The following is a 25,252-nucleotide window of genomic DNA, read 5'->3' as shown; positions in this document are numbered from 1 at the left end:
TGATCTTACTGAAGACTTCCGATCGGCAACGATGAAATGGGACAGCGACCTGGCTTTGCAACTTCCGGCACGGGAAGTCGACCAGCTGAAACAAGATGAGGAATATATTCGACTGAAAGAATATATCTTTACGCTTAACACTCTCATCGACGGCGGCCTTTTCAAAAAAGAGGAACACGAGCAACATATAGCCGCTCGCAAAAAGGCGTACGAAGATCGTCGAAGGTTCGTGAAACAAAAACTTCAAGAATACCGGCAATGTGCAACTGATCAGCAGAGCGATTGGCACCGGGACCACCTTTCTCGCATAATTCACATGATGCCTGAACGCCACCGGCTGCTCCGCACTTTGGCTCAGAGAGAAACGCTTCGAAGTCCAACAGGCATTTCAGCGCTGGAAGATCTTATTGCTCTTCGCACAGGGGACTGGCAGGTCGCATACCAATCTCAGCTAAGGCCTAAAAACGGCATATGCCCCGTGGAATTCTGCAATAAAATGATTGAAAGGTAATTGTAAAGCATAGTGTTCCAACAGCATACGCTAGCTACCACAGAACACGTTGCTAATTGCTCATATTGGTCTTTAGCCTCCACGTCTCGCAAAGGTGGCTGCATATATATCGATGTTTTGAAAAGCGTTTCAAAGCCGACAACAAGTTCGCCAAATTTTGTTTCCTATGCAGCCACTGGGTCACAGATAAGCAGAAATGGGAACACCATTGCCAAAAGCACCTTGACGACGGGGACACACCATTTCGATGTGATCCCGTTGTTTTCCGTCACGCCTATGCGTGTGCTGGATATTGTCCGGTTCATTTAGGCCGGACAGATCTCCTTGCGAGCGAGCGGATGAAAACATACATAGACTTAAAAGTCTGGCGACTGCATATTTCGAAATGCGTCACTGATCACATAACAACTGGGCTTCATTCTAATAGTCTCAAATGCCCACATCCAAACTGTTCTGCTCCGGTGGATTCAGGGGAAAGCCTTTGGTATCATCTCCAAGACATCCACAGCGTCGAAAATGCGTCACCAAAAAAGCGTACTTTGAGCTCCGAAAAAAGCAACCATGACCGATCTGGATCGATCCGCTTTGCCAAAAGACAGAAAACAACATCAGGTCCCAATCCGACAGTTACTGCGACGTCAATATCCGAACAGACAGCTGCTACTATGTTTGTCAACCTGTACACTTGCAATCCTAAACGTTTCAGTTCTAACATAATCTGATAGGGCGCCATTTGCGTTTATTTCGTCGCCTACCGCTAGCACCGGTAAATCGACTTCGTCCAGCCAGGACGAACAATGCTCGACCTCATCGACGGATCCCAGCTCCCTAGAAGATTTCTGCATTACCAAAAATCCCGACAGTCCATTGCGACACACTCTGCTCCTGGACTTAGGTTTTCCCGGGGCACTACAGCCTAACCCATCTCATGTCCCAAGCTTCAAAGGCAGATCTACAGAGCTGATAGACCCTGCGCTTACTGAATTACCCGTTGCAGTGTTAAAATGTGATTCCTCAGGGGACGGTAGCCCCCCGAACAAAAACAGTGCCAACTTAACAGGGCCTGCGTCACAAGACATGTTGGTCAACATCAAACATTCTCCGAATCTGCTGGAAGGTAAACCAGCTGCGCTTGATGCAGATAATAATATATGGGAGGCCGAGAAACTTCTCGCGAAATGGGGTTTAAAAAAGAAACCTTATTACCTTGTTAAATGGAAGGGGTTCCCACATGAAGACAACACGTGGGAACCACGAGGTAATATCAGCGAAGATCTCATCAAAAGCTTCGAATCGAATTTTGAGGGAAACCATGCAGGAGTGCGACTATTTGATAAGAGGAAATGGGCTGGAAACGTTGAGTACTTGGTAGAATGGAAGGGTCGACCAAAAGGCGAGAGGTCATGGGAAAAGGCCAAGACGTTGAGTAGCGCACGGGTTCGGGAGTACGAAGCAAGGGCAAGAGATTTATGAGCAGTTAACAAACGTTGAAATAAACCAAGTAGCCAATTACGGTTTTCTGGTAGATCAATCCTGGAATTTCATACGCACCAAGCTGCGTGGAGGTGGCGCCAATAAGCCGCAAAAACGAGTGACCAAAGCTGATGCACGGCGGTGTGCATGTACGGTACCGCGATGAGGTGTAAAAATGTATGTATTGATACGTGTTCTGAATTGGGTGCAAAACGCATCGGAAACGGAATTGGCTAAGGAATAGAAGGTTTTCTACTAAATCACGTGTGAGTGTGTGAATGTCACGGCCAGGGTTAGCATAGGAAAGAAGCTAGTCTATTGGTACCTATCGACGAAGATTTTGCTCTGGAGAGGAAAGAAAACAAACCAAGTTGCTGAGCTTCACGCGACGCGGATAAAAGGTGGGTCGTTGGTCAACACACATCGATTTTCCGTATCTGCCCCTTAAAGTGCCAATCGATGCTGGCTTTTAACTGTATACGCATTTGCCCTAGCCGATAACCCCTAAATACTCTAATTAACCAATCCAATTCAGTAGCGTGCTGGTCAGCTCGCACTGTTGCAGCGAACTACTATTTGTGGTCTTGTCAGATGGCTCTTCGATGGTAGAGAAACAAAGTCCTGCGAAACGCAAGCCTGTGTTCGATTGTGTGTGGGCCTCTGGCCAGGCCCAAATCTGGGTCACTGAAGAAAGATCGCCACATAGCGGTCACGCAAATACGGCAAAAAGGACTTGACACCTTTACTCGTCACGAAGCAAGCCAGATGGTAAGGCCCAACCACTTTTCGACTATGTTTGACCAGTGAAAGGGCTATGTATATCGATGGACGATATTGCTTATTCATCCGTAAATTTTCCCGGGCGGCTATGTATTACTGAGCATTCTTTACGTTTTATCGAACCATAACACCTTACTTGCTCCTTTGGGTTAAAGCAATCTGCGATCTGCAAGTCCCGGTCAGACGCCAGCATTAAAATAGGCTGCTTTTTCGGGAATGATATGCGATTTCAACCCCATCCTCGATTCCCGACTCTTTTGTGACGAGGGTTCAGATACTAATATCTCTACATGACACTATTTTTGCATCGTTCAATATGCACACTCGTCCTGATAGGTGGACCCATGACGTGGTTGAATTTTTAGAGAGCATCACCAGAATGGAATTTACAACCCCAACCGGAACAAGCGATGCCAAGCACACTTTTGCGTAGCCAAATGACTAAGACAATAAGTGTATTTGCAGATTTTTGCATTGGCCCAATGCATCAGCATTGAAGACAAAAGTATGTTCTAGGCGCCTCAGTCGCGCGGGACAGCAAGTTCGAGAGTTGGCGATTCGTGTTTATTAGAGTGCTTGAATGTAATGCCTGTGTCAACACGACGGACTCGAGCTTGGCCATGACCTGGACGAGCATCTGGCTCATCTCACTGATTTGCACTTGATCGCCAGCGTTGGTCAACTTTTCAACATCTAGGACTCCCTAGTCTATCTGCCCAATATGTATGCTATTGACATCTATCATTGACGCCCTCGGAAAACATTTTGTATAGCGGCAAACTCTTTTGCGAACGCGTCGTTCCCCCTTTTCTGAGATGGCCCATGTTTCCTTGTGAGCTTGGCGTTGGCAGAGATCGAGCCCAGCGGCGCACGGTCCAGAATAGTCGCTCTTTCAAAATCAACAACCATAGGGCGCTGGCCATCTACTAAAATGTTGCGCGCCTCAGCATCGCCGTGAAGGACGCCAAGACGGTGTATTGCGGTAATTGCCTTGGAAATCGAAGCAGTACCGACAAATTTATCGATAGGGCCGTCACTGCTCGACAAAGGCTTGCCAGCCCAACTAAGGAGTAAAAAGTGCTTATAAACGCCGCCGTCGCAATATTGCGGGAGAACCAGAGACATCAATCCGAGGCATACCGGAACGTGCCTCCCCTGAATCTCGCTAAGGCGGTTATAGACCTTTTCCTCATGTTGCAGGAATTCAAGATTCGACGTTTCCACACCCTTGGCCACAAGTGTGTAGCCATGCAGCGATAGCCGGACCTTAAACAGTGAACCAACAAACCCTGACAGGTATAAAGGCGTACAGTCTGCCTCAGGCCCACGGTCTTTGGCTAGCTGTGCTTGAAGCAGACTTAGAAATTCTGCCCTGTCAATGTGTTTCTGCCCGTGGCTACTGGCGTTCGGACAGGTTTTGTCAACAGGTCTACCACACTTCAGCCCAAGAAGACATTTATGGCTGCAGTAAAGCCTATCCTGTATTCCTTGTGATCTACCCGCCCGCAGTCCCCCACGACTTTCGCTGCGTCCACCAGAGCCTGGCGTGCCATTCCTGTGAGAATTGGAGGATCGTTTCGGAGTTGGGGAGTGCATGAAATCATCGTCTTCATCTTCGTCAGACAAGGGCTGAGTGGGTAGCTGCCGGCAGAACGCGCGGGTGCGGATCGGCGAGCGCTTGAAGCCCTGCCAACGGCGGGGTATATAAGGAGAAGCCCGTTCTTTATCCTTGCGGACAGAAGACGGTATTTTGGCCAGCACATCCTCGTATTCGACAGCCCATGTTTCAAGCGAAGCCGCCGCGTCGTGCCACGATTGTGGGGGCGGCGCAGTACGAACAGCCTGCAGGACGAAGGCGAACACTTGCGCGACGGCTGTACGGTGGAGTCTGTTCTCGTCATCGTCGAAGACGTCCAAGTTCGGGACGCAGACATGGTAGAGGACCGTCGCGGGATCATCCGGATTATGGAGGAAAACGAAAGTTTGTCCTGTGCAAACGTACCCGTGTTTTATGCCCTTGCCAATCATGTAGGAGAAAAGCTGCGTGACCACGGCGGCGGCAAGCGCCTTTGACGCGAGCACGAAGCCTTCGCAATCTTGGCCAATCACGTCTCGCTTCGGCTCAATTGCGGATGCCAGGCCGGTGACCACCTCGTCCTGACTTAGTTTGTGCGGCGCTTTGTACTCGATTGCCATTGTCGGGATGTTCGCTCCGTTCGTTGTCCTGTATATGCAGAACTGGTCCGCTCGATTGCCTTTTCCTTTGCTTTTCGCGGTGCGACGCGGTTTCCGGACTTTGGCCGTTGCAGGTGTCGCACCTGCGACACTGGGCCCAGAGACGGCCATCTGATCGAGAGGTTCGGATAGGCTTTCGTCCGCCGCGCCGAGGTTCGTGTGGCTTTCGAACGTTACGGTCCCATGCAAGCCGAGGCGCTGTCGCAGCAGTTCGTTCTCGGACACTGCATCGACCAGCTTTTGGACTGCATTTTCAACGGTGTCACGCTCAAAATGCCGTAGTCCATGCTCGCTGCTAATCGGGCTTATTAAAGAGCGAACGTAATCCACCTGGTGTCGAGATGGAAATGTAGGACGGGAGGTGAAGGAAGGATCGGAAAGCAGATTCCATATTTCCTCTTGTTTTGCTGCAAATTCGTCCCATTTAGAAATTCGTGATGGGTAAACACGGCCGGTAGGATCAGTCGTGTCGCCTTGGGTGGTTAAAGAGCGGTCGGTCAGAACTTGGATGGCAAGACTGAGCGAGTGGCATGCGTCAAGATAAGGTTCAATTGCCAGCGGTTGCGATGCCCTGGCGGCTTCTTCCGCCCCTTCGCGTCGGCGCTGCTCTTCTCGGACGCGTTTCTCGGCGTCTTCGGTTCGGCGTTTGGCTTCTTCGAGCTGTTCACGGAGCTTCCTGAGTTCTTCATCCATATCGGTCATTGATGGCGGATGTTTGCAGCAAACAAAATTAGGTAGACGGGTATTTGCAGCAGATCGAACGAGGCTCGTTGCACAGGCAACCTGTATCGGGCCCTGGGTCTGCCTACGTAAGCACTGTTACGGAGACGCAAGCTAAGCTGCGGACCTGGTCACAAGGTGCCATTTCAGCCACAATTTAGACTGAGCTGGTGGCGCAGACCACTTAAATCCTGGGTTGGTGGATTCAATTTTCAAGTCGGCCCAACATTTAGATGTACGGTACACCGTACATCACATAGAGGTAAGAAAGGGGTCAGGGCAGACCTCGCTTAGGATTACCAATCAAAAACAATCCAAAAAACAAAAGTTCCCAAACAAACTCATTAAAGTTGGCACGGCCATGAATCCATGGGGGAACCTCAGTATATTAAGCATTACCAACGAAGAATGACAGACCGAAATCCGAACAAAGCCAAAATCTTGGTACTTCTCCTCGACCCAGAATTCGCGACTGTGAGAATCGCTGTAGGTCCAACGCCAGAACGGATAACGGAAACAACAAGCTAAGGGTTGCTTCAAATCGCCGTGGACGCTCCAGATCTCGGTCCAAAAATCGCCGAGATAACGACCGCAAAGGTGACCGACTCAACAATTGAAGGTATCGTAGCCGATCGCGTGATTAAAGGGATGGGGCGCGACAACCAACGTGACGCGTTAATTGCCTGCTAGGCATCGCACTACTCATACAGCCGAACGCAACGTCTATGAAAGCGACTGCTTTTCAGGGGATCCACTCAGCTCCTTGAATGTTTAACTGTACTGCTTTGCAAGCTGGCGGTATTCCTGCGGGCTGATTTTTGGACGACGCCTGGTCGAGAAGGGAGGGTAATGCCCGTGATCAATTTGCTACGGTTGGTGCGATAAAGTAATACATGTCGGTGTGGCAAATCTGCCTCGCATTGGTGCAATCGATGAGGGGCTACCCAGGAGTCTCGGCTTCCATGGGATGACGCATGATGCGAGTATTCTAAGAAAGGCGGTGCCCACATTTGAGGGACGAGTCGGAGCTGGGTAGACCACAGATATTGACTTGGCGCCGGGCGACTGAAAAGATGACCACAGAGCAACTGAGACGGATGCTTTGACGAAGTAGCGGAGTAGTCGGGTGGATAGGGTCGGATCAGGCTCCCCCTAGGCGTACGTAGTAAATGACTTGGGACACGAAAGGGACAAGCAAAGAAGCAGTGTATTGTGACCTTGAAGGCGGCAACGAGCCCGGTCTTCCCGTCTCGTGGGTTGGAAAAACCAGGAAATCAAACATGTTATGGGACGTAGCCAAGTCGCCCTGAACGTCCGGTTGCAAATGCCGACGCGGTGTCTGAAAGGTGTGTGCCCGGCTGTGCCTTGCCTAAAGCTGCCGTGATCGCACCACGCCCGGGGCAACTCAGGCGCATTAAAATCTGCAGCCAACAATGCTAAGTTACCTCGTATTTTTCCAGGCAAACACTTCACCTCCAGCGGAACACTCCCGGTCGCTGTTGAAGTATCGCCCAGACAGAGGCCGGCTCGAGAAAAAAAGACTGTTGTTGATTGGCTCCTACCAGAAAATCATAAAAAAAGGGAGGCTGTGCAGTCCAGTTATCTGGGACCGCATGACTTTATGGATTGCGTTCAGGCCTGGAGGTCTAAAAGCCAATGGCGAGCTGATTACTGTCATTTGTGAGATGCTGTCCGGTATTGGTTCTGACCGCGAATGAATTATGCCGACAGTTTGGTACGCTTTGCTGTCTATCAGAGGACTGCAGAAGTCTGCGCTGAATCTGGTTTCTAGTGAAGAACTGGGTAGTTATTAAGTTACATTAATCGAACTCTGCTACATCTTTACTTTTCAAACATATGCAACATATACGCAATTACTGCACACACCCTTACAATAGACTCTATGTACAAAGCACAGTAGATAGAGGTTTGAAAGTATATTTTGACGCTGACGATTACACGAGCACTGTGTTTGAGCTGTGCAAAGTCATTGGGCACGAGCCCTGCTGAGAAACAACTAGTTGCGTACTAGGATGGCCCAATTCATCCTATGCCAAGGTGAAGCCTGGCTGAAGCATTGGATGTGAAAGTTCCGTTTGAGGGACTGCAGCTCCTGGAGCTCACGAGAGTAGCATGCCCTACTTCGCTAAAGCAGTTGAGAATCATGGCTTCTCGTTGGGTATGTCCAAACTGCGTCCCGTGTTAACGTTTTCTTTAAGTTGCGTATGTCAACTCCTGGCGATTCTCCGGATACCCAGGGCCCGGAACATGGCTACTGTCAATATTTGCAGCCTTGTGGCGTATTTGATCAGCGACGGCGGCCGTGCCTTTTTGACCCAGAAGGCCACGCGTGAGCACCTTGCGCTTTAATGCCTTCAGGAACCAGAGAACCGTGATATAGCGACCAGGGACTTTCTCCCTCTGCACAGGCTACCTGTGTCGTGGAGCCCCAATTTACTTTACAATCAAGCCTCGCTGGCCCGAATCTGGCTAACAGAAGTTTATCAAACCTTCTGTATGGAATATCTGTCGGGCGAGTTATACAGCTGGACACCCCAAAACAACCACACCTTTTGGAAAGGATTCCAACCCAGTTGAACACCGGAATGATACCCCAATTCATCCTCTCAAAATCTACGCACCAATATGTTACAGGTCTAGCACCAATTCAAATGTAAGCAAGTAATAAGATTTGGAATTGTGATATATCTCAAACAAGTTGAATCACCCCCACCGGCCTGTTCCGGTTTTGTGCATTGCTTAGTTTTACCCCAGGTTAAAACCCATTCAGATCATTTTATCTTTCCAAACAGCTTTGAGTGCACACAAGAATGCCCCCTCTGCCAGAATGGTACCACCTGGCGCTGGACGTTCAAATTCGGGGTTGCTTTTGCAGTACAGTTTGGGGTTGCCGCTGTGCCAATAGCTGAAGTTTTGAGTACTGCCACGGATGGTTGTATCAGAGCCTGACCTACCATCCCCTGGGGAAAGCAAAGCCAGAAGAATGTGCAAATCGAGAACCCAATCTTCAGGCGCGTTGAGGACGAAGATTGCCGCAATGGGATGTGATTGTTCGGCAAAAGACCTTGGTATGCCAACGGCGTTGTGAATGCTCGCTGATGCTTGCTGAACGTGAAAGTTTGCCGATTCTTTGACAAGATCCGAGGATATCAGAACCTTCCCGAAGCCTAGTGTTTTGATCTGTTCCCGAGCCTGGGCCATGCCACCTATAACAAGCACCCATTTATCTTTATACTTTGAGGACAGCGGCAAGAAGTCCGGGGTTTCTTCCCAGTATAACGTTGGGGCCAGCGGGTCGGATACAATCGGGATCTCGCCATCAGTCGAACTGCGTTGCTCGCTGAAACTGAAGGTTCTAGGTGGGGGTTTGCCATAAAATGCTATTTGAAACGGATCACGCTGCTGCATGGAAGATATTCCGACTGCATCTTCGTCATATGCCATGGAAGGCATGATGAAACGATAATGCTCTCACAACGCACCCAATAATAAATGTGTTTGTGGACTTAGTGGGGGCTACTGTTACTTCTCTGGGGGCGACTTCTGTGGTATGCATCTGGGATTTGACCTGAAGTAGTTTTCTTGCATCTTCTGAGTCTGCTTCCTCACTTTATATTACCCAGTCGGCCGAATAGGCTGCGAGCTTGATTGCTTCGCTCCCTCTATTAGCAAGGATTTTGCTTATAGGGTACATATCTACTGCTAGTCTTCGGCGTCCCCGAGCCAAGAACTTGCAGCGATGAATAAAACGGAGCATACAACCAAAGATAAGGAACCAATATATTCTTTTCGAGGCCATCCCTTTATAGCTAGGGTGGTGCAACATGCTACCAATAGCTTTACAAGTGTAAAAAATCATCTTTCAGGATACGAAGCAAACTTACCAAGTATTGAATTATTTCTGTTTACACTGTTGGTGAGATCGCATCTGGGGCTTAGGGAATTGCTGTAATATCAATGACAAACCCAAGCAGAAACGGCGTAGTATATACGGCGTTTGCCCAGAGATGAAATTGTCCCGCCTGTTTTCATGTAACCTTGGATTACTGACTACATTTCCCCTCGGCCATTAAATGAGCGGAGCAGCTCTGTGCTTCAAATTCGAGACAGGCGTTGTAGTTCGGCAAAAGGGCCAGCAGGAAAACACTACCTTTCGGTGATAACCGGAATCTTCCCCTTTTTTGTATCCACTTAATCCTTTAGCTTGACAAAGGGAGGCCACGCAGTCTCTCAGGGGTATTTCCACTTGTTAAGTAATCCTGTATGGATCTAGCGCGTATGGAAGCAAGGCTATGTCAAGTTCGGGGTGTGCTAAGCGATTGAATAAATTGTCCGCTAATGCTAACCTCTCCTCCTGTCTTTCAGCCCGCCGTCACCCCTAGCATCTATATCGAATATAAATATGCTCGTTTTTCCTCCCTTCACTCGGATTCCAACCTCCTCATCTTCTATTATCATCTTAGTCGTCTCCCGGCAATAAGCACATCATTCTCATATCTGGCTTTCCACATAACTTGTTTTCTTTCACTCTGATCCTTTTAACGGAGGAAAGCAATCACCATCATAAACATGGATTTTTACCTCCCAAGTGTAAAATATGAGCACGGAAGTGATATGGACAGCCGTTACTTAAGTATCGCAGACCTTTCAGGGATTCCAGCATTATTTCGTATCTCGGCCACATCTGAGCCATGTTTATCACCGCTATCACCATCCTCATCCTTTATTCACTGCAACATCCACGGCATGCCTATGAGTATGTCACCACAGCCTCCACCCATCACTTAACACTGTTCCTGTATGCCCTGGCCCATTACCCCTTGCCATGTGCCTTCGGGTATCCCTCAGTAACACGTACATGGCCCCTCCCATGACAACGGGGGATGCTCTAGCGGTCAACATTACGGAAAGAACTGTCCAGGTCCGGTACATTTTTCTTTCCATCTACCGGATGTCTCGACATTTACCCCTTTTACATCGGCAAACCATGGATATTACAATCGAGTCATACAGCCACCATCAGTAATGTCCGCTAGGTCCTAGGACAGCGCTACTCCTTTTTTCGAAAGACCTTGTCCTTCTCCCGTCTATGTGGCTGCCCACGCTTTAGTTTCACCGACAACTTCGCCCAAGGCTTTCGGTCACAGTCGACAAAGGAAGAGAGCCACGTCAAACGGCACACGGGTTAGGAGCTCAAGGCGTGGTCGATGGGGATATAAGGGTTCCCGCAGATAGATGTCTGCAATTTTCCAGGCTGTGGATGTACATATGCCAGGCCGGAGCATATGAAACGTCACGAGAAATGAGTAAGCACCTGAGCACAAAAGAAGAAAGCACAAAGACGAATGCTAACTAATTTTTCGCAGGATCCACGATAAAGATCCTATCGTTTTCAATTGCAAGATGTGCCTCGATCTTATTGTTACAATCAAGTTATCGGGGTAACCTGTTCTTATGGTAAAGTACAGTGGGTTAAAGCAACTGAGCGTCTGACTGGGCAACTGGGGTTCTTAATGACTGGGGGTGAAGTTATGATCGTTCTCAAGTAAGTATTGAGGTTAACTAGAGTTTAATTGCTGCTAAGCAATCCTAGAATCGAATCTATCTACATGATAATGGGCGTGTCTTATATATCCTGGGCTCTCAATGTAATCTCTCCTAATCTCCAACAGATCGCAGAGATCACCTCCTTGATCTGTCGTGATCTCTTCGGGATTATTAAGATCACTCCCTTGGCGATCACGTGGTGTCACGTGTCTGGCTCCTTACGTAATCCTGATCCTGCCGGTCGGTGTTTCTCTTAATCGAGTGTCGTCAGGAGGGGTGTGACCCCGCCTGGCCTCACTGGTACTGGCCCGACTGTCTGGTCGTAACACTTATATCTTCGGACAAGGCCTATAAAGTTACAACCTGATTTGGAGAATTTCATCATGCATGTTAAGAAACACACTGATGAAGCGTCGGCTCTGAGACAAAATATCACCTACGCTCGCTTGCATATTTGCGATCCCTTGAGGCTCAGCAGAAAAAAAGCGCCGTGGTCGACTCGATTTGAACAGACTCATGCAGGTGGAACAGCCTGTCCTCCTTGCTGACAGTGCATGATATTTTGATTGGAGGGTGAGGCATCGTGCAGGTTCAAAATGTGATAATACATACAACTTTTGCTATCACGCTACCAGCCGCTCGGTACTGTCTACAATAGAAAGAAGTGAAGGAAACAAGCCACATTATCGTCCGTCCACCTTTAAACATGCAGTTGTTCGAGCATTTGATAACTTGAATCCACCGGGCACGCTTCGTTGAAATACTCCGTTCGGGTCGTATTTGCCCGCAACCTCCTCCATAAACGCAAGGTTTTTCTCTCCATAGCTGCCCAGAGGTCGGCGTAGTTGAGAAAAAGATACTCGTCGTCGGCTCCATTCTCGACCGAAAACCTTTTGGTGTTGTCCACCCAGGTAGTCATTTTGGCGTTGACTAGCTTTATGAGCTTTGCGTCTTTGTATGCAACCATGCCGAGAAACAAAACAAGGTTTTCGCTACGATCCTCGAGCCCGAGCACGTTGCCGCCGCTTGTTGCGGCCTGCCTGAACTGCTCCGCCGATAAGCCTTGAAACACGCACTGCGCTGTGAAACCGAGTGACGGGTCTGCCTCCAGTTCTTTCACCATGTTCAGGTAGGTCTCAACGGCGTAGGCCATGACATCGCCATTTTTTTAAAATGTCAGCGTCCGCCAGGCTTTGTAACTGCCCTGTGGCAACTCCAACTCATTAGTAAACTCGGCTAGCGTGTCGGTACGTAACGCCGACGTGACGTTGCCTGGAATGCCCAAAAAGTCGGCAAGTCCCAGAGCATTAGCTGTGCCATCGACGTTATGCAGCGCGCTGCTTATAAACGGCTCCGTGAGGGTTTCGCCTTGGATGTAGTTCCAGAAAACAATCGCCAAATCTGCTCTGCGCCCCTCGTTGCCGAGAACTGAGACGAACTTCTGCATCGCCGATATAACTCTTGGGCTAGCCGAGAACGGGAACGCGACTGAACCTCCCCAAAGCGTGGCTGGCGCCTTGAAGGTGTTAAGATCGAAGCGTGTCACGATACCGAAATTGTTTGACTCGCCCTTTAGAACGCGGCTGGCGCCACACTTTATTTGATGTCGTGAGCGGGCGGGTACGTCACGATTATGAATGCAAAATATGCAACAAAAACTCCAAACCTGGGCCAGAAGACAGCACTAGCCTTGTTCTTTCTTTATCGTTCCAGGAACCTGAATGTCAGCACCAACCCGAAGCTTGAATGCGAAAGGCAACGACTTGTTTAAGAGTATTGTACTGTACAGTACAGATACAGTACAGACAGACTGATATTGGTAGTTTGCGAAAATAGGGCCTGCGCTCTCTCGGAAAAAACACTTCAAGCACCGGTGCGATGGGTGAAGCCTAGCGCAGTGGCAAAGGCCCGTTTTTAGGCCTTCACCTAGACTTGCATCAGCAGGGATTAAAGACATAATTTGAGAAATGTACATCTATACTGTAACACCCCATGGAGCAGGTCAAGTCAACGATTGGTTTAAAATATCCCGTTTGCTACAAGATCCTCTTTCAAGGGAGTTCGCATGCATTTGAGCTTCGCAGACTATACATCAAATCACAAATGCTACATACCGCAGTATGCTGCAAAGCTGTTGAGACAGGGGTGTACACCACGTTGGAGGGGTCGTCAAATAGATTATGGTTGGATATTTGTGGAGGCTACAGATTGATGCTATGCATATTCTGATTCCGTCAAAAAAAAAAAAAAAAGGTCCCGATATGTATGCCAACCGGGTATTGGAGCGGCGGGTACTTTGTGCCGGAGCTTATTATGATCGACGCGGCATGTCGCTTAGTCTGTATGTTAAAGCAGCTGCTCAGGCACATATAGTGGACATATGAATGGGCAAAGTGCCCGTTTTGTTCAACACTCTGCTCTAGCTTGGACCAGATGCAAAGCACTTAGGCCCAGCCCAGCACATTTGATGAAAATGCAGTTCTTGCACCGAAATTGACATGTGTTTTGTGGATCACCAATGTGTGACCTGCCTTTTTGGGGCCGAGATTTGCAACGAATCCACAAAATGTACCCATTCTCTGCCTGCCGGATTTCTATCATCATACTTTTGAACTTAATCAAATTAAAAGAGCGTATGACCTCCTATGCCCCACCATTTGTTAACCTTTCCAGTGTGTCGACTGAAATCAGGATATCGCTGGATCCGTAAAGGTCCGCGTCTGAAACCAACATATAACTGGATGAAAATTCAATTAAGGAAAACAGCGAGAAGTGGCTCCTCATAACCCCGAAGGAAGATACCCGTCAGCGTCGCTGGAGATTTTCAAGGCTGCTCCTCAGTTTCTTTGCCCTGGCCCTAAGCTCTTCCCGCTTGCGGTTTTGTTTTTCCGACTCGGATCCGATTTGAAGAAGCTCGTCGTCCGTGAATCGGGAAACAGTCACTGGACTGAAAATCTTGGAGAGGGGCGCAATGATGTGACGCTCAACGACCTGCCGACAGACATTGTCCACGAAAGTCTTCATGGCTACCTGTTATCGAAAAGCTTTAGTATCTGCACTTTGCAATGGCGTCGTGTAAAACATACCTTGTAGTAAGCTTCCAACCCTGCCATGGCCTCAGCACATGCCTGGTCGTCAATGTCGACGTTGACTTTGCGCTTCATTGCCTCAAGGAACTTTTCAATATCCATGGGGATGTTGCTAACATGGAGTTTTCCATGATAATCCGAGCTTGCTGTCTCTCTGATAGCACCTTCCACGGCCTCACGCAGAAAGCCATGACGGGACTTTTGAATGTTGTCAATGTAGTAATGGTTGTACGTAATCGGCTGGCGCTGCTCGTCTTTTTTGAGTTTATCAAGCTCCATCAAAGCGTCATTGTCGGCGTCCTCCATTCACTGAGAGCAAATGGCAAGCACATCACCACGAAGCTTGTCCTCGGGTAGAACCACTCGAGTGGCGTGCTGCAGCCACCCGGTGACGATCGCGATGATGCTTTCCACGTGGGCTGTGGCAATGGGGAGCCAACGAGAGGATTGTTCCAAGAACAGCTCGGCTAGCAGGACATGATTGTAGTTCCCTGGAAGCTCACGACCCCGTGTGCGCAAATACACCTGTATCATGTCAGTCGTACCCGATTAAACAACCATATATGGACATACCTTTTTGACCCAGTTTTTCATTTCCTCTTGGGTTACGAAAAGCTCCTTCTCGTTTTTTTCCTTAATTGAATTTTCATCCAGAGCCCAGTCGATCTCTGACTCTGCCGGCCTCAAAACCCTTTTTTTGCCATGGGTACGGATGTCGGTGGCGAATTTGCCATTGATCTTGTGGACCACGGCGCGCAACCGCGAATCCTCAACGTGATCGAAAAACTCGTAGTATGGCCCATGATAGTTGCCATCCAAGGCAGCTTGGACCAGCTGGGCAAAGCTGGTGCTAACTTGCGTTAGAAAAATGCGGATGTGCCCGACAGTGGGACGGGCTTGGCCAAGTCGCGTCAAGCTCTCCTCTGTGGTGCGCAGGACCTTCCGAATATCTTTAACCACCTGGGGCATTTCCTTCTCGATGTGGGCGTCCAGGAGGTCCTGCAGAAACAGCTTTAGATTCTCGGCCCCTACACCACTTATATCGAGATGCTGCTTCCAAACGGGCTCCGAGAAAAATCTCAGCTCCCTCTGTGACCGCTGCTCAGGTTTGATACCCTCTTCAATCTCGGACGGCTTCGGGTTTTTTAAGAGGAAAAAGCCAAGGTTGAGCTTGATGTTGGCCTGGTTGTTCGCAAGCTGCGCCAAGCTGGCCTCGCTGCCCTCGTTAATCAGGTCCGCCTTGGTGATAATCCCCACCGTCCTCTGACCTTCCGGGTCGTACTGTCGCGCAAGCTGGATGATGACTTGGTTGGCGATGTCGTTGGTGGCTTGCACCACTGCTAGCACAATCGTGCGAGAACTTTGAACATAGCCTTTGACCATGTCTTTGACCAGCTGGATGTCTTCTTCTGTTTGCTCTTTATTGGCCACAGAGATGAGTCCAGGTAGATCGACGATGGTCAGATTAAGGTTTGTCTGGCCCACAAATTCAATCCGCAAGACATCAGACGCAAACGCGTTCCCGAAACTATGGTCCGCATACCCACGGATCTCCATCAATGCGGACACCTGCTCAATAACATCAGGGAGTTCCGACATGTCTGCTAGCACGCGGCGGTATTGTAAAAGGGCATCTCTCTTTTCTTGTGGTCTGGAGGCGTGAGGGTGAACAGTGGCCATAATACGCGTAGCCGTGGAGTTGTGCCGAAGGATGATTTCAGTGGGGAACCTCGTACAAAGTCCACTCTTCCTTGGGAACGGGATACCAGTGACGCTCTCCAAGACCGAGCTCTTGCCGGCCGACTGGTCGCCACAGACCACCAGCCGGGGTAGAGAAACAACATCTCCAATCCCATAGGCTCGTACTTGATCGATCTGGTTGATGCGCTCCGTCGACCTGGACGAGTTCAGGCCACGCACAACAGAAGACGATGCGCTAGGCTCTTCGCTACGCATAGTTGGTTGATTGAGTTGTACACCACTGTGATATTTCTTCTAGAGCTGGATGTCACTCGGAAGCTCAGAGTGATAAGGACCTGAGGGAAAGAGCGACCTTTAGAAAGAGGATTTTAGTGCATAAGCATCACATGGAACGAATGTGAAAAAGAGTAAAAGAATGAAAGTAGTTGTAGACTGTAATTTCAGGCAAGAGGGAAGGTAGCAAGAGAGCTGCTCACGTTTTGAAAAAAGGCCGATTCAAGTCATCTGGTACTCCAGTCTCGGCTGCACCCGCGGTAGTCCTCGGCTTCAGGAGGCCGTGGAAATAATGCAAGCTGCTAACATCTCAAGATCACATGCTGAATATGTCCTTGGAGTAAGCAGATATATTTTTGGGACAGAATGTATGCAGCCGCCAGTTCGTCAGATTAACGGCAAACAAAAAAAGGAAGTCAATACTGGATAAACCATATTTTGTTGGGTCAAGGACAACATGTTCGTGCCGTGCCTTTACGTCCTTGTGCAAATATATCAACTGCATGGAAGTTCAGTTCGCTTAGGCGCGTGTACACGATTGACACTACGTGCCTTTCTTCTTTCTTTAGACTTAGCTTTAGATCTTCGAATAGAATCGCCCCTATATTGCAGCCTTGTCTCTTTGGGCGGATCTCATCGAGAGTGACAGTGCGCTCATGTTGCCTATCGCAATCGAGGGTAGAACCGAGTTGATGTCCATCGACATGGATATGCCCGGGTATCTGGACTCATCTCTCATCACCCTCTTGATCCACCTGATGTCCGAGCATGTCACCGACGAGTACCAGTCGATGCCAAGCGAGTAGACCGCGGATATCGTATCGGTATCCATGATCGAAGCGACATTCGCAGACAAGAAGGATATGAAGAAGGACGCCGCTATCCTCTTTCGTGACAGAGAGAAATTGCAATTGACGGCGTGCTGGAGTGACGTGTTTAAATCTGGGGTCAGTGGACCCCTGGCTCAGCGTGACTGTGCTTGCCAGTGCCTTGGCTGGTGGGTCGAGTGGTGGTTCTGAGCTTAGGTCTGGGGGCCTGATCCTCACATATTTAAATCGGTTTATAAAAAGGGTATTTCGTCGTTACATTTTTCAAGGGGGTCGGACTTTGGGGGGGTCGGAGATGTGGGGCCCAACGTTAGGTGCAGAAATCGCCGCTACAATCATACACCACGGTTTTCGTCACTGACTGTCGGTGTCTACATCTGCACAAGCCAAAAGCGAGGCTGCAGTTGGGTTGACAGCTGATCAAGCCATGCTTAAAGACGATTATCCGCGACCGTGCTCGGGTCAATTTCCGTGAGCTGCAAAGGCAAAACCTGAGTTCACGAGGGAGCTTTCCGGGTTTATATTGATTGGCCTTACTGAAGTGGCTGCGCTCAGCTGTGACTGATCCACTTTCCGGGCCCAAGCAAGGCCTTGGTCGATTGTACGCCCATTACGTCCGTGCATCGGTCGATTCGTTAGTTCGGGTGTTTCGGACAGGTTGCCCCTCGCAACATGCGTACGTAATACGGCTCCACTCAGACAACGCCGCAGTTCAAAACATTCGGGTTGCGACAATTATGTCCTAATCAACCCGCACCATGACCTATGCCCCTACGCGTCATGGATGGATCGACGAGTGTGGAAGAGCTGAGAAGGCAGCTGCGAGAGGCAGAGCAACGCGCAGAAAGAGAGCAACAACGCGCGGAAGAAGCGGATAAAGAACGACAGCGGGAGCGACAACGCGCGGAAGAAGCAGAGAAAGAACGACAGCAGGAGCGACAACGCGCTGACGCGTTAGAACGACAAACTCAACCCACTACAATTGACGAATACATCGCTGCCTTGCATGATTTGGTTTTCTCCCGTTTCGAAATTGAACAGGACCGGAAACTGACCTCGAAGGGATCCATCACCAACCCGCGAAACAAATGGTGTCCCACGCGTATCCAGCCATGGTCCGACTTTATTCAGCAGCAGAGAATAATATTCGGCACAATCTACGACACCTTCCCTGCCGATAGCCGTGTTTTTGAGAACCGAGCCTTCCTCACCGGCTTAGGAAAAAGAATTTCGGGGCGCAGGATATCAGACGAGAAGACTCTCGAATCGTTCCTCCACATCAGTGTCGAGGATCCAGTCAGAGCGATCATAGACCAGCTCAGAGAGGTGGAAGAAGTTAGAAGCGCGTTCGACCTGGGCAATGGGATAATTTTTGAGAACCATGCACATGCCATCAGCGATGTTGCAGATGAGGTCGTCTACCGCGATACCCCATCGACACCACCGGCTACTCCAAACCACAGTCTCGAACTCAATCGGCTACGACCCGATCAGATCTGTGTCTACCGATCCGACAACGCGGGCTTCGAAAGACGCACAATGATCTACATCTCCGAGTACAAACCGCCCCACAAGCTAACCGCGCCGCACCTTCGCCTTGGTCTACGCCCGATGAGTATTTACACGGAAGTGGTCAACCGGAAGACCATCCCGACGTCGGTGGACCTAGACGCGCGTTTCCAGTATCACGCCGAAAGACTGACTGCAGCCGCCATTACGCAAACGTACCACTACATGATCGAAGGGGGACTTGAGTATGGGCTTTTGACGACGGGTGAGGCGATTGTGTTTCTCAAGATCGACTGGTCCGAGCCTGAGACGCTTTTCTATCACCTTGCAGAGCCCAATGCTGAAGTGTTGGCCCATCCGAATCATTTTCACTTGTGCACCGCAGTCGGGCAGTATCTGGCCTTTAGTCTCATGGCGCTGGGTTTGCCAGGTGAACAGCGATTGCGCGGACAGGACGAGCGGCACCAAGCGACCGAAAAACTCAAAACATGGGCGGAAGATTTCGAGACGACGCTACGATCGATTCCGGAAAACGAGCGACACGCGCCGAACAGCTCACCCGGCTACCAACCTGAAACATATGAGAGTGTCGATCGATCTCCGTATCTACTCCGGAAAAGAAGACCTCGGCAAGTGGGAGATGAACCCAACAAGGAAGGGGTACATAGAGAGCCAGGAGAATCATCAGACGACGAATCAGCACGGGGTTTGCCAGACACGCCGAGTCCGGCAGAACGGCGCATGCGTCAAGAAGTTCGGGGGGGTCGGGGAACTCGACGCAGCGAGCGGATTCTAGCCCAACGGTCGTGGGGCGGGGGTGGAGGAGGAAGCAACGAGCAAGACAGGCCCTACTGCACACAAAGGTGCCTGTCAGGGCTCGTCCAGGGCGGGTTCCTCGACGCGAAATGCCCCAACGTGGCGCTACATAGACAGCTCAACTCTGACAGCAACAGCCATCATGGCTTGAGCCGCGCCTGTGTTCGTCACCCAATAAACCACGCCCATTTCCTCTCTCTTCTCCTCAAGCAGCTGAAATGGACACTAGACGATGGGATCACGCCTTTGGGGCAGGGAGGTGCACGCGGCGTATTGTTCAAGATCTGGCTGATCGAATATGGTTATACCTTTGTCGGCAAAGGCACGATTCAGGCATTTGTCAAAGACCTTGAGCACGAGGCGGCGGTTTACAAACGGCTGCATCCCATCCAAGGTATATATGTGCCCGTCTTCCTCGGGGTCGTCGACCTTCGGTCGATGAACAGGATATATTACTATGACCACCGGGTCTACGTAGTACACATAACGCTCTTGTCCTGGGGCGGATGTGACCTTGACGCGACAGAGATTTTGGGTAGTCGGGAGAGAGAGCTCGAAGACAGGGCGATGCAGTCGTTGCAGGCAATACATAAACTGGGAGTGGCCCACAAGGATGTGCGAGGGGCAAACATGCTTTTCAACGCGGAGACCAGCGGTGTTATGATGATCGACTTCGAAAGGGCACTACTGCTTGAGCCACCTCGACCTCCGTTGGTTCAGCTAGCGTCGAACAAACGAAAACGGAAGCCAGATGTGGTATATTCCAGCAAGTCGGGGAAGCCGGTTGGTCGAAGTCAAGTTAGCAGGGTATTTTCTGAGGACATTGGGCAGATGAAGATGGCCTTTGACTGGCCGCAACCGTTTAAACGCAAATAACTCGACCTGGAGAAGATTGCTACCGGCTATTTTAAGCCGTAGCGGGTATACACGCTGGGGCAGCGCTGACAAACAGGAAGAGTGTGGCTGTGTAAAATTCTAATCCTAACGCGAAGATGACCCTAAATATGCTCGTCTGTTTTGTACTTGATTTCTTCTCCTTTCCCTTTACCTTCCCGTTCGTTCTTTTCTAAATCAGTGTTTCAAACAACCGGGCCTAACTTATGCCATCTTATAAGCAAACAAGCAATATATTGGCTGGCTTGCCAACCACGATCGCATGCAAGTGTTTTAAACAGCCGCCGGTCTATACGGCGCCGGGATGAGCACTGCAACTGTCGGCGTCCTAGCTGAGTTCTAGACCGTTCAGAGGACGATTGCGTCTACAATTTGTGGCAGGGAATTTAACCACGCTGTATACGGTAAGGGTCCACCCGGTTTTTCATACACCGCCTCGACACACTGTGCATAGAGCATCAAGCCACGTACACAATCCGCGAGTGCCGGTGTCGGATCATGGTGGCAAAGGCAGCTGGGCGTGCTGAGCAGGAGTTGGGCAGCAGCTGGGCACCAGCTGGGCACCAGCTTGCATGTGAGCCGACCATTTGTACCACTCTTGAGGATACCCCACCTTGCGACCATGCCGACACCCATCAAACGAATTGACGCTCCTAAGTTGACTGATTGAACGATGGAGTAGGCATGTCTCAACTGAAAAGTTTAGCTAAAATTTTCCCAGTGATTCGGCATATGGTATGTCATCCGCACAATCGCAGTTCCAGGCAGCCATAGCCCCTCCCACATCTCCGCCTTGCTGCCTCGAATACAGTTACTGCTCGGTTACCTTCCATCGCTGCACTCTTCGAAATGGCGAAGAGTAAATGCGAAACCACAATGCCTAAGCCACTCCAGACACCAAAAAGGCTTTGTCAACCGAGACTCGAAGATTTTTCACTTCTCTTCTTTGCACATTTCTTCGTTCCCTTGGTATTGCCACTGCAAATACTCCTACCCAAACAAAATATAGCCCTGGCATTTGTGGGGAGACTTAATCCTAGCGCAAATTTGAGCTCCAGCGTAGAAAATAGACTCATCCGTCTTTGTCCTTTGACATGCAACCAATCGCTGCAGGGGACCTCACATAGCTCTAGGACCAGTTGTAATCTAATGCCACCATATGTCCTGACTTGTCTTCGTGTCTTGATGGCCAGCCTTTGGCTCATGGTTAACCACCACCTCCTGAGTGACGGTTATGCCACCTGCAGGCAGGCTCGAACTTTTGACTTTGTTTGATGAGAAGGGACCCAGAAGCTGCCGGAGCGCTGGTAAGCTAGCACAGAAAACCACAGTTATCTGCTCGATGAACGACCAGATAACTATATCCACATTGTCCCATGTAGAATCTAGCGTGACGGTATACTGAACCACGAAGTTCATGCGAACCATTGAAGTAATGCATGCACTAACAAGCAGTTAGTAATGTTAACAACTTGAGATGGCGGAGCCTCATACAACAAGCCAACACTGAATAGCAAAAGTAATGCTAAACGATGTCGACGACCCATGTTCAGGCGCCAAACTTCTGGAAAGGGCAGGATTAGTATAGCTATATCCTCCAGTATACTCAACGCTCCATTGCTATAAGCTATGGCGACGATATCCAAGCATTTCGAGCTTCTGATGTGGCGGTCCCAGATTGACTCCACCGGAAGGCATTGAAGTGCAAACAGCATTGAATAGATGCAACCGTGAGAGGCGAGAACGACGTATAGCAGCTGTACACATTTTTGCAGCCGTCGCCCGGGGAAGACTTGACCGAGGAGAAGTAAGAAAGAAACTTTGCTGATGGTCTGGAGAACGATGTAGACGATCGATCCGATATAGAAATACTGTAGGGGATTAGCTGAGTCATGATTGTGAAACGGGGAGAGAAGTGTACCTTGAGGATTAAATGTCCGTTTCCGATTGGAATTGTCCAATAGTGCATTCCAAAACCTAGCTGGGCGATATAAAGGTCAATGCCTGCTAATACCACCAAGAGAACCTATGTGTTCAATCAGCTTCAGTCTATGGTTTTCCGTAATCAGTGAAATAAATACCATGCTCGTGAGTGCAGCGTAGTCATCTCGCCAGAGCCTTCCTCCTTGCCTCTTCCTCGAGTATATCCTTAATGCGACCACGGGGAACAGCAGGGCAGAGCCAATGGCAACCGTGTTTTGCACTTCCGATGTTCTTGATGGCTTCGGGTATGCAGCACAAAGATCGGCCTCAACGGCAACGGCGACTATCGTCGAGTTAGGATCATCGCCTTCTTATTCGTATCTGGTGGACCGGTTGACTTACCCAGTTGGTCTTCGAATGAACACAACCTCTGAGCACAAACTGATAACTGAGCTTGAAGATCGAAGTTCGAACAAATGCACTTCTCTAGCTCGTCGTGACAAGCATGCGATGCAAGAGCCTCGGATAGGCATGTATACTGTAGAGTCAATATGAGAGTTTTTTTCCCACCATAAGCTTGACACTTACAGCACAAAGTGGTATGTTGTCAAGCAAGTCCGTTATTGAGAGGCCTGTGACACTATGAGTAATGAAAAGGGCTAAGAAAAGCAGGATATTCATGACTTTGGTGACTGATCTTGTTTGATTCGCCTAGTTCCTCATAGTTGCCGCCGCTAAGGCAGTATCGTCAGGACGTCAAGGGTGCGAATTTAAGGTGGTGTGACTGGGCAGCTTTCGGCTTATGAAGACCACTGATGTATGGCATCCAATACGTAGCTGTCCATTGAATCCGTAATTGACTCATGAAAGCAGCAACATGAACTAAAGATTTGCCTGTTTCTGGGCTTTGTCGTCTCCATTCTGTCATAATGTATACTGGCATTTCGTTACTTGTCAAAGTCTGGACAGATGGCAAGATGAGAAATTATGCAATCCAACCAGCCCACTCACTTCCCTTCAATCTTACGCATCCCCAGTGACATCGAATTTTCGTTCACAGAAGAAGCGCACATGAGACGGAGGAGGCTCGTGTGCAATATCTTGAAAGTCAACAGTTACAAACCTCAGCTCTTGTCATGTCATGTCATCAAGTGTACTTCTGTTGCAGCTCCTTGTAGGCGACCACACAAGTGTTCAGAGTTGAGGTCCCATCAACCCTTAGCCAGACCATAAACCTCTCCCCTCCCTAGCTACCCATCTCTTCTGTCGTCAACTAAATGATCATCCCAAAGATCGACCTACAAAACAACTATTATCACAACCACAGCAAGGATCCTCGAGCGGCATGTATTCGGTTAGTCGACAGGCCTAAACTAGTTTCCAGGCCCTGGAAATGGGTACATAGCTTTATTAACACATAGAGACCAAGTAGACTTCCATGTCCAGTAGTATAGCATTACGATAATATCGAGCATCAATCAGTACAAACAAACTAAAACTTCCTACTGAGTATCTGACGTGCCACGAGGCAGAATCATCGTCTAGGAGCTGCAGTTGCTTTCAGTCTCCTGTATTATTTTATCCCAATCATCCAGAAGGGCCAAGAGTGCATTAGTGTGAATTCGTAGCGACGGAAAAACCGACGATGATATTTTGTGCAAATTTCTATAGTATGCCAGTTCTCGTCTTAGGGACGCTACCTCTTCGTCGGGTTGCTGTGTTGAAACGGAGGTGCTGCCCCCCAGACCAACAACATAGAGGTCAGTTAAATCAGGAGATGGAACTTGAATCTTGGGAGGCATTGTGTGTTACAGTTGAAAGCTCCGAAATTTCAGATGTCTACGTAGGTGAAACGGTTGGGGCGAGTTATAGAAAAGAAAATCATATTACTATAGATAAATCCTTTACAGGCGCTGAATATGTGCACCCTTTATTTGAGACTGTTTAAAAACCTGCCTAGCCCAAATCTGATCTGGATAACCGAAAAGTGCAGCAGGCGATGAAGCTTCAAAAATTGCTTCTTTAATCAAAATTTGTTGATACGAGCCAAGATCTAAGGAACTCTGGCCCAGCGGCATAGTAATAGATTATGATAGGAATGGGGGTGCCCATAGCTTCCAATAACATAGGGACCTACCCCCTGTGGACTATCGATAAGTAATGTATACGCAGATGCAACGTAGTTTCAAACAGAGAATAGGGACTAAAGAGATGGCCTTCTCAAGATACCGAGAGTGGTAAATTGTAAAGTATGATCTTCAAAGCTGTATTTGATTTTGCCGTTTGGATTTCATACTTTGGCCACTGGCTTTTCGACGCTGTGTGACCCAACCAACCTGAGACAATAGCCCTGTGTCAACAAACCGATGTAGTATCCACGTATGCAATAACTACTCCTAGTGTTTCATTTGAAATTTCCCTGCCGCTTTCTCTTTCTCACATTTGGTCCTTTCCAGCGCAGTCCCCGAAGGCATACTACTTGTGGTTTGAACAATACTCTCCAACTGGTCTACTTGGATCAGCGGCCTTGCCGACCTGGTATCATGCTATACTGAGGGGCCTACATTGATTTCCTTAAGGATAGATCTCATTGAAGTCGAAAAGAGGGCATCTGTTGCTGTCGGTAGGTCGGGCCAGTCGCATCTTTAATATTCGTGGTGACGTCCCGCTTTTTCGCTTCCGCATTGGTTTGAAAAACTTATACGGCTACTTGATCAATTTCTCAAGCTTGCGGACAGATCTACCATGCGGACTGACCCTAGCTATTATGCTTACTAAGCAACGATGCTCCTTGCTGCGGGTTGGCTACAGATCCCTCTTCGATCCCTAAGCTTGGATTTTATGGAGCTCTAAATTTTTACAAGTTTAATTTTAGGCTACATGGGTTAAGACTACACTACAATTGATATGATAAGGTGGAAGTATTTGTCCTC

General features: G+C 49.1%; 7 protein-coding genes across 7 annotated transcripts; 2 read left to right on the top strand and 5 right to left on the bottom strand.

The window, feature by feature from the left end:
• Window positions 1–3,505: 3,505 nt before the first annotated feature.
• On the bottom strand, window positions 3,506–5,701 carry PgNI_12262 (uncharacterized protein; the record flags this gene model as incomplete). Its single annotated transcript, XM_031132216.1, has 1 exon — window positions 3,506–5,701. The coding sequence occupies one exon, from the start codon at window positions 5,699–5,701 to the stop codon at window positions 3,506–3,508; it is 2,196 nt and encodes a 731-aa protein (XP_030976247.1).
• A 4,608-nt stretch (window positions 5,702–10,309) lies between these two features.
• PgNI_12261 (uncharacterized protein) lies at window positions 10,310–10,975 on the top strand (the record flags this gene model as incomplete). The annotated part of the gene is made up of 3 exons (XM_031132215.1): window positions 10,310–10,409; window positions 10,498–10,762; window positions 10,789–10,975. 3 exons carry the CDS (start codon window positions 10,310–10,312, stop codon window positions 10,973–10,975), a joined length of 552 nt encoding a protein of 183 aa, XP_030976246.1.
• Window positions 10,976–11,987: 1,012 nt separating this feature from the next.
• PgNI_12260 (uncharacterized protein) lies at window positions 11,988–12,440 on the bottom strand (the record flags this gene model as incomplete). Its single annotated transcript, XM_031132214.1, has 1 exon — window positions 11,988–12,440. One exon carries the CDS (start codon window positions 12,438–12,440, stop codon window positions 11,988–11,990), a length of 453 nt encoding a protein of 150 aa, XP_030976245.1.
• Window positions 12,441–12,455: 15 nt separating this feature from the next.
• Window positions 12,456–13,281, bottom strand: PgNI_12259 (uncharacterized protein; the record flags this gene model as incomplete). The annotated part of the gene is made up of 2 exons (XM_031132213.1): window positions 12,456–12,881; window positions 13,261–13,281. The coding sequence occupies 2 exons, from the start codon at window positions 13,279–13,281 to the stop codon at window positions 12,456–12,458; spliced, it is 447 nt and encodes a 148-aa protein (XP_030976161.1).
• Window positions 13,282–13,502: 221 nt separating this feature from the next.
• PgNI_12258 (uncharacterized protein) lies at window positions 13,503–16,332 on the bottom strand (the record flags this gene model as incomplete). The annotated part of the gene is made up of 4 exons (XM_031132212.1): window positions 13,503–14,317; window positions 14,374–14,630; window positions 14,712–14,901; window positions 14,950–16,332. The coding sequence occupies 4 exons, from the start codon at window positions 16,330–16,332 to the stop codon at window positions 14,093–14,095; spliced, it is 2,055 nt and encodes a 684-aa protein (XP_030976162.1). The 3' UTR covers window positions 13,503–14,092.
• Window positions 16,333–17,957: 1,625 nt separating this feature from the next.
• On the top strand, window positions 17,958–20,378 carry PgNI_12257 (uncharacterized protein; the record flags this gene model as incomplete). Its single annotated transcript, XM_031132211.1, has 1 exon — window positions 17,958–20,378. The coding sequence occupies one exon, from the start codon at window positions 17,958–17,960 to the stop codon at window positions 20,376–20,378; it is 2,421 nt and encodes an 806-aa protein (XP_030976165.1).
• Window positions 20,379–21,034: 656 nt separating this feature from the next.
• Window positions 21,035–23,031, bottom strand: PgNI_12256 (uncharacterized protein). Its single transcript, XM_031132210.1, has 6 exons — window positions 22,908–23,031; window positions 22,722–22,857; window positions 22,478–22,686; window positions 22,318–22,422; window positions 21,891–22,267; window positions 21,035–21,840 (listed from the first exon to the last, which is right to left on the bottom strand). Exons 1-6 carry the CDS (start codon window positions 22,998–23,000, stop codon window positions 21,543–21,545), a joined length of 1,218 nt encoding a protein of 405 aa, XP_030976166.1. The 5' UTR covers window positions 23,001–23,031; the 3' UTR covers window positions 21,035–21,542.
• Window positions 23,032–25,252: the final 2,221 nt, after the last annotated feature.

Source organism: Pyricularia grisea (assembly GCF_004355905.1).
Source record: "Pyricularia grisea strain NI907 chromosome Unknown Pyricularia_grisea_NI907_Scaffold_11, whole genome shotgun sequence".
Taxonomy (NCBI): Eukaryota; Fungi; Ascomycota; class Sordariomycetes; order Magnaporthales; family Pyriculariaceae; genus Pyricularia; species Pyricularia grisea.
This window is presented reverse-complemented; position numbering and strand designations above follow the sequence as displayed.